Genomic DNA, 15,995 nt, shown 5'->3' on the forward strand with positions numbered 1-15,995 from the left:
CAGCAAAAAAAATGCTTTGCCTGTTTTTGCAAATGCACAGAACTTAAATGCAGCCCTCTTTCTGAACAATACGTTCATCCTCTACTGCTCCCTAGTTGTCGCTTTTGACGGAGTTTATGTTATTGTATAACCATTATAGGGTAATGGAAAAACACAACCTTCTTAGAAGGTCACTTAATTTTGATTAGAAATGGTGATCTTATGACATGAACCACCTTTCATTCAATTATCAATTAGATCTGCTGGAGGAAAATGTCTCTGGCAGTCTACATCTCCTGTAATGATTAGTAAAAATTGTCCTAATACATCAACAATATGCATATGATCGTCCTAACCAAATACTGAGACAAACTACACATGTTCCACACACTAATGTAGGTCATTAAATAGTTTAACTTTTTGCTCCAAATTAGTTAAACTTTTTATATCTTACTGCTGAGTGATGGACCAGCTCCAACTCGCCATTGCCTTATGGTATAATAATGAACCAGCTCCAACTGCACGTTGTCTTAAAGCAGAGTGATGGCCTGTACCAACTTCTCGTTGCTTTAAGACAGTGAGATGGCCATCCTCCAACTCCACACTGCATCAAGGCAGAGTGAAGGCCCTGCTCCAACACCCTGTTGACTTAAGGCAGAGTGACAGTCCTGTTCCAACACAAGACAACTTCAAGGCAGAGTGATGGGCCTTCCTCAAGGCTGGATGATGGTCCTGCACCAAATCCAAATTGCTATTGGCACATTTCCTAAACAGCTAAAAAGACTCTGTCTTATGCCATTCTGCTGGACCTGATACGATTTAGTGTTGCCTTGGACCTGTTCTAACTCATCAGTGCCATGGGACATTTTAATCATCCTTATCCACCACCTTTTCTTAATTGTTACAAAAAGATGGACTTCTTCGAATGCCGCTTTGCCTTGGGGTAGACAGGCTACAACTCTCAGTCGCCCTGGGGCAAAGTGATTGACATTTTCCACCCCTTCTTTGCCATAAAGCACTGAGATGCTTCTTCTTCCCCATTGTTTGAAAGCACTGTGGAGGACCTGCTCTAACTCCACCTCACAAAGATGCACTGAAGTAGGTTATCTTCCCGATCCTTCAACTGTCCTACTACCAACAGAGGACAATTATAGCCAACAAACATAATCTAGGCATTTGTTCCATTGCAACTGGAACGAAAAACTAATCCAACATGACCACAGCACAATCAACCATTGTTGTCATCAATGTTATATTTTCTGTTCATATGGAAGATACCAAATAGTATTAGCTGCCTATAACTGTTTAAAAAACATAACCAGGTGAACTGCAAAAACAAAAACAAAAATAAAAAAAACACTTTTGTTGTGATACTTACTGAAAATGCAAGTTTTTCCAGAAAATGGGAAATGCCACTTGGATATTTTGCTTCGTGTCTTGACCCCGAATTTATGAGAACTAATGGAAAGAAAATAATAAATAAAAAAAGATTCAACGAGGAAAAAAGTGAGTGACGAAATAAGTCTCCTCACCCCAAACTAGCAGTAGTAATCCTTAAATATTACATTGCTGAGTCCCAGTTACCTGCACGTACATAAAGATGACTAACTATATTTTGGAGGTAAACAATTACGTTAAAAGATGGTCAGCTTAATAGTCAACAGTAGTGCGTTACTTGCTGCCAGTCTTGCAATTTTGTAGTCCAATAACTAAGAGATCCTACTATAGTGTATGTTACTTTTACGTAAGCCATATTGCGGTAGTAGACAAAGCCCATGTTTTGCTTTATCACATTTGTTACACTAAAACCATGCCTTTGTATACAATGAAAGGTTGCTTTGTTGCCCACTTTTCTCTCATGTGTTTTGCAAATGGTATGGTTTGCTCTGTAACGCATAACTCTCACACCAGCCACGTAAATGATAACCTGCACCCCAAATGCAATGCTTATCGCCTCACAATATTTACACCAGTAAGAGCACCTGACAGTACAAAGTAATTATATAATACATAAAAAGAAAGAAACCCTACTGTATCCATTGTTGCATGATTACACATTTTAATGCTAAAGAGATGTCAAGTGATCAGTGAGATTATTTGTGTCATACGCAAGGTCAGTGTCATATCATGGGCGAGGTCATGAGCATTGCACGTGGTGTGCGAGTTATGGTTTGCACTTTATAACACTTAATTACCATCCTTCTTGTCTCCAGAGACCAATATTTAAAAACCTTTAAATATTCTATAAAATGTTATTGAAAGATCTCTACATTTCAGTACCCTGATCTCTTCTCCGCCGTCCACACCATACGCACTGATATCAGGAGGTTGCTGTTTCTACCAGGGTCCGAAGAGAGCTATCTTATTTTATAGAACACAGCTCTTATTTTCGTTGGCCTTGTTCAGCGTGGCCTTCAATTGCTCTAAAATGTTTTGCTATTTTTGTTCTTCGTTTTACTAAGCTTACTTTTTATATATTTTTACACTATATTCTACCTATAATTTGAAAATGTGCAGTACAAGAAGTTACCTACACTTACAGCAAACATTTAGGCCCTAATTCCGAGTTCAAGAATAAATTACAATTCTTGTACAAAAAAAAAAAAGAGTTTCTGGGCGGATCATAATTCAAAAGTGCATTATAATAATAACACTGCAGTTCTCTCGGACAGATTTCGTCAAGTAAACCATAGTGAAGTTTATCAGGGTCACATGCCTCGTAAGTAGGCACACCCTTCAGATTTCATGCAATAAATAAGTAATCTGCAAGTTATGCTTCATTGTGAGGTGCAGAATTTGGAATACGAGATATATATTGCATCTGCTAAATATCCTTCCCCTGGGGTAAAAGTATTTAACCACTCAGAATCAGGCCCTTAGTGCAACACAACTAGAAATCTTAGAGCTTTTCAGACACTGGAAATACCTCAAAATGCTAGGAAAGAGAGTATAGTTAAGAAAATTGCATGAAGAACGGTGTTGTACAAAATACACCTGTGGTTGAGGGTGCAGCTGAGATCATTTGTTATATTACAAGACTAAAGAGATGTGAGGTGTGAAATTAACAATTCAGATAATTTTATCTTATACTTACTTCCCACTGTACAAAACTGCCCAAATTTATTCTGCGAGGCAACACGCAGCCCATTCTCCAGAGTTGTAACTTTGGTTTCAAATTTTTCTTGACCATCAACCGTTGCAAAAATGGGCTTGGGTACACCCGGGAGTGGGGAGGAGAGAGGGATGTTGGCATTGCTGGTACCGTGGCTGTACTGCCTGAACCCGGCCAGTCCGAACCTGCAAGAGTAGTATGCATTACATTTTGGAAAACTTGTATACAGCACTCTAGATAGGGAATGCCTTTAAATCCTAGAGAACAGAGAGAAAGAAACACTCAAGAAATAGATCTACAGGACAGAACGACAAATAAACGGAGAAAGCAATACTGAAGTTATGGATAAGCAGGTGAGGGCCTTTAACAGAAAGCTACAGAAGTAGCGGTCACACAAGACACTGAGAATGGAGAAAACTGACAAATCTGATTTCAGTGTAAGAAAACCTGTACATAGTGATTACTTTTTGAGAAAATACTGTTGATGCAATGTCATGTAAACACAAACTTAAATGTAAATATGGAATCCACTGGGAGCAAATTGCAGAGTTCGAAATAAGTGGCAACTAATTGAAACTGAGTTCCGTTGCAGTACATTTTACTGCTATATTGTTCTACTTTTGTTTACAGTCATGTTCACAGCTCTGGTATTTTTTTTCCAGTTAAAGCACACACCTTCAATGTGCACAAGACCACTTCAAATTCTGAAGCAAAGTTTGCTTTTGCCCCTGAATAGCTGTTAGGCGTCCAAACAAACTGTTTTGACCAATTCAAAACATCTTCTAGAGAGCTGTGGGAAAGTGCCCCTTTTTGACATGGTCACACCCTCTTTTTCAACACAAAAAAGTATCCTCTGCCAATAACCTAACGGCTGGCTGGTTCAGAAGCTCAGACAAGCACCAAGTTTGTTATAATATAACACTAACTAAATCCTATAGTGACATTCTTCATCATCAGGTTCCTCCTACTAGCCAGGATGGGCACAACCAGGCTTCAGGGAGCACTGTGTATCCAATAAAGATGCTGGGGTAATAAATGTAAAATGACCCACCCACTTCAAGGTGACCCCTTATGAGCAGAGAGGTGGGCATGACTAAAATCAACTATATGTATAGTACTTGTCATAGTGGGGGTAGGTACTTCAGGATTAATGGTCCTCTGACCCGCAAAAGCTAGTTGTCACTCTCCCTGGTTGAAATTTTGACTGAAAGTGCACTGGGTTCCTGCTAACCAAGTCCCCATTGTCAGATCCCTTTCCCTAAAACTGTGCAGTTGTTACCCAGTTGGTAATACCCTTGGCACCCTTGTAAATGGTACATCTGGTACCAAGGGCATGGGTACCAAGAGGGTCCCCAAGGGCTGCAGAATGTATTGTGCTACCCTCAGGAACCCCTCAACTAGCACATGCAGACTGCCATTGTGCCATGTCCCCTAACACTGCATTCAGTATATGTAAGTCACCTGTACAGCAGGCATAAAAGCCCTAAGGCAGTGTGGATTATATTACATTTGAGAACATATCTGCAGGAGCAGATATGCCTCCGCCATGTCTGTTGATTCTTAGAAATAGTGAGTTAAAAAGGAAGTCATTATAAGTAGATGTGCTGGACACTGTTTGATACGAGTCCCCCAGCTACATGATGGCTCTGCTCAAATTAAGGCTGTTTGGTATCAATCCTCTTGTATTAATAAACCCTCACTGATGCAAGTGATGGATGTATTAATACATGCACCCGGAGAGCACCTTAGAGGTGCCCCCTGAAAAACTTACCATCTACCTGTGTGCTAGTTGACTACTTCTAACTAGCATGCCACAACTAGACACGTTTCTGATCGCCAAGGATAAGAGCCTTTGCTCTTGGCAGACAGGAACAAAGCCTGCTCTGGCATGGGTGTTAGCACAGTCCTCCAAACAGGATGACTTGAAAATCTGCATTCCCACCCAAGGGGCTTCAAATAAGCCCACCACCCTTAGTATGTACACCTGGCGTCCCTCAAAGGAGAGGATGCAGATCCCACTGCCACAAGGCCCATATGGCATCTGGACAACCAGGAAGATTAGATGTCAGAGAGGCGTGCCCACCTCCCAGGTCAGTCCAACCCTTAAGGTGAGCTGCCTGATGTGGACACAAATTTTGAAAGTCTGCCAGCTTGGTGATGGCAGAACTAGGCACCCTGGAAGGAGGTCATGCTCGCTTCCCACAAGAAGGAGGCATAGTGATCCCAGGGATAAGTAGCTCATTGACTACTACCCTACCCTCCCCTAACACTCCTAAATTCAGTATTTAGAGGAGCCCCTGGCACCAGGAAATCAGATTCCTGCTGACCTACAAAGAAGGACACGTAGAGCCACAGAAGCAAAGACTGAGGTAGAAGTACCCAACTGTTGCTCCCATCGAATTGCACCAACGGTGTCTCGCGCTGCAAGCAGTGTGCCTCCAAAAGCCTGGGAGGACTGCCTGCCTACAACAAAGAACCAGGAACTCCTGTGGAGCAGCAGGGCTGCTTCCCTCCCCACTCCTGGGTGTACTCACACTAAGAGACCTGGGAGGACTCAGGACAGCATGAATATGGACACTAGAAAGCACCACTGCAACCGTGCTGCCTAGCCCCAGTTGAAGTGGGCCAATGGTGCCAATGTAGTCCTCTGGCCCTCCAGAGACAAAGCCCATCTCATATTTGCCCACTGTGGACTCAGACGCTGCCTGCAGCCACTGTTCACAGAACCGTTTAACCGCAAGTGCTCATGGTGGAGAAAACAGGACACAGCAAGACACATATGCACCTGTTGCCCATGGCCTGTAGAGAAGAGGACCTAAGGTGTCCCAACGACCCGACCATCGTGAGAGCTGAACCCACTTGCTGGTTCAGCCCGACTGGCCTCCCACTCCAAACTTGGAGACTTTCTTTAACCGCACCGATCCCCAATAGACGAACATTGGGCATCAGAAATTGTTCTGCACCTTTGGAGCTGGCCGACCTAGTGCCCCCGGTGTAACCTGTTGGTGTGGCCTTAGACCTTGCCCTATACTTACCTTAAGTCCAGGAGATTGGTTTTGTAAGCCGCTGTAAAATACCTGCATGTAGTAGTTGTTTTGCCTCCATAGGATAACATTGCCGCTTCTGAATAATGCAGTGTTGACTTTTGAAACCTGAAAGTATTTTCCTTGCAAAACGTTCTTGCCTGATTGTATTGATTCATGTGCATAAATATAAATATATATAAAAAGATTCTTGCTATTTTTAGGGTCGAGTCTGCGTTGCATGCGCTCGCGCATGAGTATCATAGCAAGATGCTTTAGTATTTAGAAAAGGGCTTGGAGCCCTGTCAACTTCACGACAGTGTTTTGTATTGGTTCGTGGGCTTGCCTAATAAAATCTGCTTGCTTTCATTAGTCGAAAGGCACGCATACGTCATGCCTTTTCCGGTACCTAGCCTCCCTCGAGCGCAGCAACCAAGTACAGAAAACATGCACGGCTCGCTGTTTTCCATCGGGCTCATGGACTTCTTTTTCTCTAATTTACGAGCGCGATCTCGCTTTACGTAGTTAATTTCACTTTTTCGGGTTATGTACATAAATGCACTTTTGCCCGATGGGTGAAAAGTAGGGTTAGGAGTTTACAACGCGGTCAGGTCTAACATGAGCAAACGCAAGACCCGTTGCATTGTAAATGCTTGTTTTAAATTGGTACGGATCTCCTTATTTGACTGTGTGTCTATGGCAAATGTCTAACACTCCTCTGTGATAAGCCCAGAGCTGTTCAACCACACTACCCCCTAAAAAGAGCACCTGGGGATTGCTTGAGCAAGCCCCTTCCCACTCGTACAGGAACCCCTGGACTCTTGGCATGGCATACCTCATTTTGGTACAGCAGATAAAGAGCTATCTTCCTACAAGATCCATACCACTTGTCGTGATTCTAGTACTTTTTGGTTGCACTTTGACCTCCTGTCAATATACCTGTGAAAACAGAGTTGTGATTTCTCAGAACAACACTTATCACCAACCTCAATCTGAATCCAACAAAATTATTCATGTTTTTAATCAGGAGCCTGTTCAGGTGCAAATAAGACAAGGAACCCTCCACAGTACAATATTTAGAATATGACACAAAAGGAACATTTGCTGTTACAGGAAGAGCAGAAGTAATGAGAGCTTCATTTCACGTTTAGTTTTGGGCACTTGCAGATTTTTTTAAAACATTTTTTGGCACCAGTGTGTCAAACAAACGGAAAAGGCATAAACGTAATATTATTGGAAGCCAATTTTAGACTGTTGCAGCGCATCTATGCTTCCACAGTCGCAGAAGATCCTTTAACACAGTGGAAAATAAATTCTCACAGCCAGAGGCATGTTGGCAAAATTGTTGGTCTCTTGCACAGAAATGAAATTAAATTGCTTGTGACCCGTGATAACAGACACAGTTGTGTTTAATACAATTATTTTGCTAAGTTAATTATCTGGGATTTGATCACAGCAATGAACACTACAAAAAGAGTGCAGACGTGAGAAACATTTTCAGCACATCTGTCAGGCTGACTATCAGATGAACACCATCACCCATTTCAGCGGCAGTTAAATGTATCATGGAGAAAGGATGCTATGCTACTCACAGAAATTAGCGTCTGTTCATCCACAACTTCTTCCTTTCTGTAATCCTGTAAAATGTCTGCTGTGGAATGAATATTCAAATGTTCCTCCAACAGCTGACCCCTGGGGAGTGTACCTACCTTCCTGTTGCCAGGTAGTACTACCCCTACAATAAATATGAGTTGGAAAAGCCTGCTCAACCCAGCGTCCACTTTGAGGTCGAAACACTTACTGCAATGTTAATGGTTAGATTTTTTAACTCTAGAGATCCTTCAAAACTGTTGGAGGTAGGTCATTACTCAACTGCAATCACAGATGAAAGATAGAGCCTCACTTCAACATTGAAAAACCACAGTGAGACAGAAATGTGAATACTTCTAAATTGCTCCCAGAAAGTGGAGGCAAGTGCTGCCCATTTCCCCGAGGATTGAAAACAGTATGGAGCCTTGCTATGTGGGCCTGCCCATCACTAGGGCCGTTTGTACCCAAATAAATGCTAAAATGTCTAAAATCACAACGTACTGCATACCATATGACTGGCCATCAATTGCTCTGGGTATCTACAAGCGATCTGAGAAAGATAAAGCAGTCTCTCAAATGACCAATCTTGGCCTCCTCCATTCAAAACGCACTTTCACCTCACATTGGAAGTCTAAAACCCCTCCAACCCTTCTTGCATGAAGTCATGCCCCCGCTCTTCTGGGCTAAGGCAGAAAGCATAACGTGTCATAGAGAGGAAGCTAGGAGACTTCGCTGACGCACCAGAGCCGGATCATGGGACATGCTCCTGAGAGCTTAAAGGAGATATTGACGGGACTATTTTGTCCCTGTACACCCCCCCCCCCACCCTTATTATGCAACATAACACGTGCTTCCACCTCTCTTAGTGTACCACACCACATCTCTAGGTGCTACACCAGATTCACCTCTCCCCCCCCATTCCGACTGCCTGTCTTCCCCTTCGATATTTTGCTACTTCAGGTCTTCCATTCCTGCCCACCACACTTATTCTGGTATAAATCCACCCTCTCCCTTTGCCCTCCTCCACAGTTACATACAACGAATGGAGAAAAATATAAACATCTGACTCCCGTATGGGAAGGTGAACTATGTAGGCTACATTTGAGGAACAATATCACTGTGCAACTGACAACCAGACCTGACACTGCAAGTCCAATTTCTGTACATTAACTAATGTAGCAACTGCTTTCAATGTTACGCACTGGTTACGAAGGTGTAAAAATCTTTAAAAAAAATAAAGTTTTCTTGTGAAAACACGGAGCATTGCTCAATCTCTGCAGGCTTCAACTCCAGAGAAGCTCGACAGCACGGAGTCCAGATAAGCGGGCCTTGTGCACCAGAAATTCCTATCTACCCTTCACTACCTGGGATCTATCTATAATCTTCCTAGTGAGCACTGGTTTTATCTTAGTGGAACCATCACAGCTTGCCCATTCCTGGTACTCACTAGCCTCCATCCAGTGAAGCATGAGGTTCAAGCACATCATCACCCGTATGCGCCTGTGGGTGAGACGATGGAGTCTCACCACACTTGGGCACCCCCCCTGGCCCTACTTGGCTTCGCAGAGTTCCAGCACTTGGATGGCTTCATTGCTAGACAGATCCAGAGCTCAGATAAGGTAATGCATGGTGATTTTGTGCACTCAGTCTCTTATGATTCACAACCACTATGCCACCTAAGAGTTACAGCCCCTTGAGCACTCAGAAGTATCCTCCCTGGACATAAAACTGTTAACCAACTGTCTTAAAAACCTTTGGGTTATAAGACATCCAATTTTTAAAGTTACTATGAAAACTAGCCTGCAAGTAATAGATTTCAGAGGGAATAATAACTCTAGACCACTAACACATGAAGAACTGTAGTATTAAGATGTTGAGTGCATGATGAGTTTCACACACAGAATGCATTAATTGTGCTCATTTTATGCGTTGCAGTAATCTAAAAATGGTCAACAACGATATTCACACAGTATACAAAAAGCAGTGCTTACACCACTGAAGTGATTGCTAACAGTATATTTTGATTGGTATTTGGGTGTTCAGTGTTGCTACACCACACTGATAAATAGATCCTTTAAGTATTGTCCATTAATGGTTCTTATTTTTCACTGTGTATATTCTTGTTTGTTTAATAAAAGCTTAAAAGTGAGTTCCCAGGACATTGACTCAATAAAACACACAGATCAAATGTCAAAACAATCATTGCGAAAAAATCCATTAGGAATTATTGTTTAAATAAACAGTTTTCAAATGACCTAGAAAAAGAAATGCACGCTGTGTTTTATGCTTAGTAACATTTAGGAGCGCACATATGTATGTCGGGCTGCAATAAGCCCAGCAATTAGAGCGGATGAACCTGTCAGCAAAAAGCATGAAGCACGCAATAACAAAAGTAAAAGTCCCTGGCTGAAATACACAAAACAAAAAAAAACATATTAGTGAGTCAATCTGACAGTCAGTCGGTTGGTTCCCTGATTTTAGGCAATGTAGCAACATGGCCAAAGCGGAGGTACAGTAATACCAATGTTTTTGAGTAAGTAAACAAGTCATAACACTGAACAGCTAGCACGTATCTATACATAAAAACGCACGTGGAAAAGGATGATTTTGTGAACAAACTCGAAGTCAGCTAGTAGAGAAGATTGCTTAATAATAAGCTTGTAATAGCTATATTTCAAAATGAAAAGGCATAAACGTGAGGCTCAAAAAAATCATGTCAAATTATAGAGTATGTTAAGCAAAGCTTAGCAAAGTGAAAGTTTAGTTAGTGTTACAGTTTGCCAACACGACAGATGGGGACGAAAAGTTACCAGACACTGAATGTGCAAACAAATAGCACTAGTTAACAGTGATACTCAAAGTAGAGCCCGGGGGCGCATGCGGTCCTCCTGACATTTACATGCAGCCCCCAGGTCAACAGCAGCACTGTGCTGCTGTTTATTCAACTTGGCACCAGCACTAAACATTGTTAACTAAACAGGCAAGTATTTAATTGGAGGCTAATTGAAAAGGGAATAACTAGGGTGCCCTGGAACTCAACTTTAGAAACACCTTCATTATTAAAGACATTGTGCAGCAAAAATATAAAAGTATGATCTGTTTGAAATTCAAAAAGTGCATTTCATTAACCTGCAGAACCATTTTACCTTAGTACACACAATTATATCACTGCATTGAGAAGTATTTTTAAAGTAATAGATTTCAAACATAAATTAAGAAACTTTAATCCCCCTTTCCCCCACACCCTGACAACAATGTGAACTAAGAGGCAAGCCAGCTGTTATGTGAACTCTTTGGGAGGGCTGAGTTTCTATTGTACATGAACATCATATTTTATTAAATCAGACACAGAAGGTAATATGCTGCATACATCCTGAAGACGTATTTCAAGGTTCTTATATGTGAGAATGAAGAAAAAGGAGGAAAAGTGAAGTCAAACATTTGCCTAGGATCACACAATTTGGTTAAGTTGAGAAGCCAGATTTATACCCATGTTTCTGGTTTGACATTGTGCAATTCAGACACTAGATGTATACGCTTCACTTACCCTACAACCACTTTACCACTACCCCTCCCCACCACCAGCCCTCCGACCGACGCCCTCCTGGCATCAATGCTGCCCTTGGCCACATCACAGACCAAAGAGTGTGGCCCCTTGGGAAAACATTTGTGAGTACCCATGCACTAGTACAAAGACGTCAGGCCCACTTCCAGTAATGTACAGAAATGCAGAATGCCGGAGTCTTGACAACTGGCACCCGATTAGCGACTCAATCGAATATAACAGACAGAGTATCCCCTTGTGTACATCATGAGGATATTGCAAGTTACCGAGCAGTCCCATAACCATACAGAGGAACAATGCTAGAGAAAGTTCCTTTATAATGCTGTGGTACTCCAAGGGACTTACAATAAATATCCTTATAATGTACGGCAGGGGTACTCTATCCAATATAATACTCCCACTATCACCTTTCTTACAAACCACTTAAAACCTTTGTGTGTAAAGATGGAGCATGTTTGCAAACTTGAAGAATAAAAATAGAACCTCTAGTGCAAAACAAAACACAACAAAAACCTGTTAGATATTTGTTGCAAAATTAGATTAGAAACAGTTCAATACAAGATTTTTTTTTAAACCAGAATCTGCAGTTGCTCGCAATGAGTAAAAACAGACAGAAAGATTGTAACTTTTATATAATTATCTAAGGAGTGCAAAAAATAAACATGTTCTTTCTGCTCGTCAATGCAAGCAAGAAAAACAGAGCTGAAAAGGGGAGAGCAACACTTTATTTACATTGCTTTAAACAGCTCCTTTAATTATGCTCCATGATCAGACCTGCCTTTTCCCCTTGGCTGCTGGCAGCAGGCTTTGTGATGTCAGAACACGACTGTATGAACTTATTACATTTGAGTTCTTGTGCCTTTTGTTTATGATTGATGACTATGTGCGTCACAAATCACCGCTTATAAAGAAATTAGCGATGGGCCTTTAAACAGGGGCTGCAGAATCTTATTGATTATATGGGATGTAACACCCGTGAAACAATTAGAACAGCCTAATGTTAATTAAGGTGTAGATTTTGCTTCATGCACCTTTACCTAGAGGGCGCAGACTATCCCTGAGGAAGCGTATAACGCCAGATGCTATACAGATAGGTTTTTGTTAAGATTCAAAAAGTTTTCCAACTACGTCAGTGGTAAAAGTGCAGATCCAAATACCGAAAGGTCAACACCGTCTCTAGACAAGTATTAACCGAAATTCAAGAATTGCAATGGTTAACTACTAGATGGCTGCGATTTACTTTCAGGTAATTTACAGATAAGTACGCTACCAGGGAACTAAAAGTAAGCTGGAGACGGGGGGCAAACAAAACCAGCAGATAAAATGGTCTAATGCAATGGTCGGTAACGGAACGGGTTAAGAAGTTTTAAGTACTGGGAAGAGCCCAGGTCACCGAGAAGTTAAAAAGTCACTCATAGACTACTACAACAGCCTGTTAGCAGCCGATGTTTCATGGAGATGCGGTGAATGTCACCGCAGACCATTTATCAGGCTACAGTTCGGCTATGGGACACGCAATGGTTCTAGGAGCACACTACAATGTCAAATGTCATCTTCGTTATTCTCAATGGTTTCACCCTTCATTCGCCGCAGTGGTGGTAACAACTTAGGAGCTATAGCCACATTTATACATCTGAACACTTGGCGGCAAGGAGTTATCTCTACCGCCCAGATCCGCTGATGCTCGTTTAGAGGTTACCTGAATTCCTCGATTTATTGGTCTTATTAGCTGGCTACTAACACTTCTTGACGTGAAACTGATCCGTGCTTTATCCAAACCACATGCCTCAATCATTGCCTCTAGGGTTCACAGTAGAGTCCTACCACAGTCCTTACTGGCCCCAATGTACCTCCGTATCCTACTCCACTCACGGACCCTGGACATGCCGGCAGCCGCCATCACCAATCCAGCAGCCTGACCTCTCAGACTGCCTCTGCTGTTAATGCGCCAAAACACTTCCGGGGCAGAATGGTTCGCCACTTCCGGCATGTGGTTTTAGCTAGCTTTGCTGGTACGATTCTTGCGATTTTAAGCAAAGACGCGTGCTTTATGTCATAATGTCTTGATGACAACCCCTACACTACACACGACTGCAATTATGCGTTAATATATATCTTACCTTCAAATTGAATGCCGTAAACTGTTAGTTTATTCCTGCCCTTGTTAACGATTCATCAAAGTATATCTTCTCCCTAGGGCACAACACAGACGCCAAGGTAGAAGTAAACCTTTATGTGACTGAAAAGAGTTGAAAATATTTATTTTAACAAATTTGGAAGAGAATGGTTAGTCTTTCCTCTGTTTCAAGCAGACGCCGGCCTGCGCGCTGACGTCGGCACGTGCGGTAATCACATTGTTTCTGTTGTCATGGGCGCCCGCCTCCTTCTACCGTGGCCGCCCTCCTGACCGCTGGCTTTGGCTGAATGGGAGGGGGCGGGAGGGCTGGATACTGGCTGCTAGCTGCTAGCGTTTAACAGCTGTTGTAGTTTATGAGCCACTTCCTTGTTGTGTTAGTGTCCTCAGTGCTGATGGTCCCTGTACCTTCGTTAGGACTACAGAGTGGCAGTTACATACCTGGGGCATCCGAGGAAGCTTTGACGACCCTGGTGAAGTTCGGCTGAGTGCGCCTACTAGCCTTTTTCCTCTCCTTCCTACACATACTGTTGTTGTCCCTATTGTGCTGTTTGTTGTGTCTCGTTGCATTCTGCCCCTTGCGGGTCCTTGTGATTGTTGATAGTTGCTGTGGTCGTTGTTGTCCCACTCCGCCTCCTTCAAGCAGCGGATGTATCAGCAATTGCTGGTGGCATTTCTCTGTTCGTGTCTGTCTGCACCTTATTCTTTCGTCAACAGCACTTCAGATATTTTTCACCACTCTACCTTGGGTAGCGGAGTGCTGATGTCTATCTGTTTCCATTTCATCCGCTGTTGTGTTATTGGGTGCCCTGGGTGTTACTGTCCTCTCTGAAGGATCTGCATTTTTCCGCTAAAACCAGTAACACAAACGTGCTGTTCACCTTAGGGACCCCTTTCCGTAATATACCCCACTCGACTGCAATGACTGATCATCTGTTGCTTGTTGGTTTGCCGTCCACCGCTACAGTTATTCTTAAACTGCCCCTGTCACATTTAAGTTCTTGCTGTTGAACCTTGAAGTCTATATATCTCGGAGTCGATGTGATGGGTTATCGCAGTACCTCATTTTTCTCAGCGAGTCGATGAAGCAAATATCTTTCTGGCAATACATGAATTCTCATCCAGCCTCTGGCGCAACATTCGAGTCCAATGCATGCTGTGCGGCCACACGCCCCACTGACTGGTTCGTGGCATTAGCTGGCATCTAAGAAACCATGTCTGCCTATGGCTTTTGGCCGGAGTCGGTTCAGTCAACACGTACCACAACTGGACTCGCGCAAGAAGGTGAGTAGGACAGTTAGCATTATGGATGTGCCACGTTGTGCTGTTCAATTAAACTGGACTGTATTCTCTTTTAAAGAATGCGACTTGCATTCCAGCCAGCACTTTCAACTTCGTAAAAATCGTTTTTATTGAAATAATGGGTTTTACATTTTTCTCTAAAGCTGTATATTTGATGAAATGTTCAACTCTACCAAACCCATATCACGCCTCATTAGGGTTGTACTGGCACGGCCTTTCTGCCAGGGTTATTTTTACCCTCATTTAGCCAAATACTGCCCGAGTGCGTTTTGCGGAGTGCCGTGTGTGTGTGTGTCTGTAAACGGCCAGTTGGCAAGCTAGCTGGATTAATGGACCAGACACGTACATTGTGGCAGCTTTTTTTAAGACAAAACTGTTGCACTCTATTTAACTCTAAGCCACTCCACTCTACGCCTCTATATAATACAATTCTCAACAACACTTTACCAGTGGCAGCTGGTAACCTTTGAAACAGGTAGGGCGTAAATGCCGCCGTTATGATTCATTGGGTCATGGTCGTAAAATTAAACCATGCATTTGACTCTGTGAGAGCAGGGGGCGAGCACAAACGTCCCGAGAGTAATTCAGTGGGGTAAAGGGATATGTTCTTTCCCCAAAGAAAATGTTTCAACAATGGAGTAAAATTATGTACTTTCCAGCACAATATCATTATTAAAATGACTAAAAACCGGTGGCTCTCGACTATGAGTGACGTAGAAGACCTTCAACCGGTGTAGCCTTTGGTAATGGTCTATAAAGCTATGGTAACTTAAGGGTATCCATTTTAATAGCATGCTAATTATTAGCATGAATTTTGTTAGACTGAAAGTAGTGAGTGAGAAATGTATTTTTTAACTGATGCTAAAATATTTATCCTAGCATTAGTTTAAAGTGCAGACGGTGTTGTTGTAGGCAGTATGTAGTTAGTTCTTATTAGTTTGAAGTGTGCTATCAGACCACATAGCTGCAAATAAGCTCTTGTGCATGTTTTATAATGGGTGCAAACATGACATTGGTCGACTTTCAGAGGTCTCAGATTAGAAAGATGGTGAGCATGTTTAACAGAGGAAATGGGCACTCAGATATTACACCTTGGCTCAGAATAAGCTGAACACATTGCAGTGGACAAGAAAAAAAAAAACGCTTTCCAGAAAGAGCAACCTTGAGTATGAGCAAATAACACAGATGTATGCACTTTTTCTATTGTGGATTGGTTCTGGTACTGATGAAAATATAAGACAAGTTTCTCTTACTATTAAAGAGTTACCTCCCTTTGAATATGAGCATCGC

General features: G+C 42.4%; 2 protein-coding genes across 2 annotated transcripts in view; one reads left to right on the top strand and one right to left on the bottom strand.

Annotated features, from left to right (window-relative positions):
- The window catches only part of PMPCA (peptidase, mitochondrial processing subunit alpha), an 88,487-nt gene extending 75,261 nt beyond the window's left edge, over positions 1-13,226 (bottom strand). Inside the window, exons 1-3 of the mRNA XM_069241605.1 lie at positions 13,120-13,226; positions 3,074-3,276; positions 1,358-1,437 (exon numbers count right to left, since the gene is read on the bottom strand). Of these exons, the coding sequence (XP_069097706.1) occupies positions 1,358-1,437; positions 3,074-3,276; positions 13,120-13,169 (333 nt within the window). The 5' untranslated portion in view covers positions 13,170-13,226. The remainder of the gene's footprint in view (positions 1-1,357; positions 1,438-3,073; positions 3,277-13,119) is intronic.
- Positions 13,227-13,616: 390 nt separating this feature from the next.
- ENTR1 (endosome associated trafficking regulator 1) overlaps positions 13,617-15,995 on the top strand; it is a 108,060-nt gene continuing 105,681 nt past the window's right edge. The window contains exon 1 of the mRNA XM_069241606.1: positions 13,617-14,687. Coding sequence (XP_069097707.1) covers positions 14,618-14,687 — 70 coding nt within the window. The 5' untranslated portion in view covers positions 13,617-14,617. The remainder of the gene's footprint in view (positions 14,688-15,995) is intronic.

This window comes from Pleurodeles waltl, chromosome 6 (assembly GCF_031143425.1).
Source record: "Pleurodeles waltl isolate 20211129_DDA chromosome 6, aPleWal1.hap1.20221129, whole genome shotgun sequence".
Lineage (NCBI taxonomy): Eukaryota > Metazoa > Chordata > Amphibia > Caudata > Salamandridae > Pleurodeles > Pleurodeles waltl.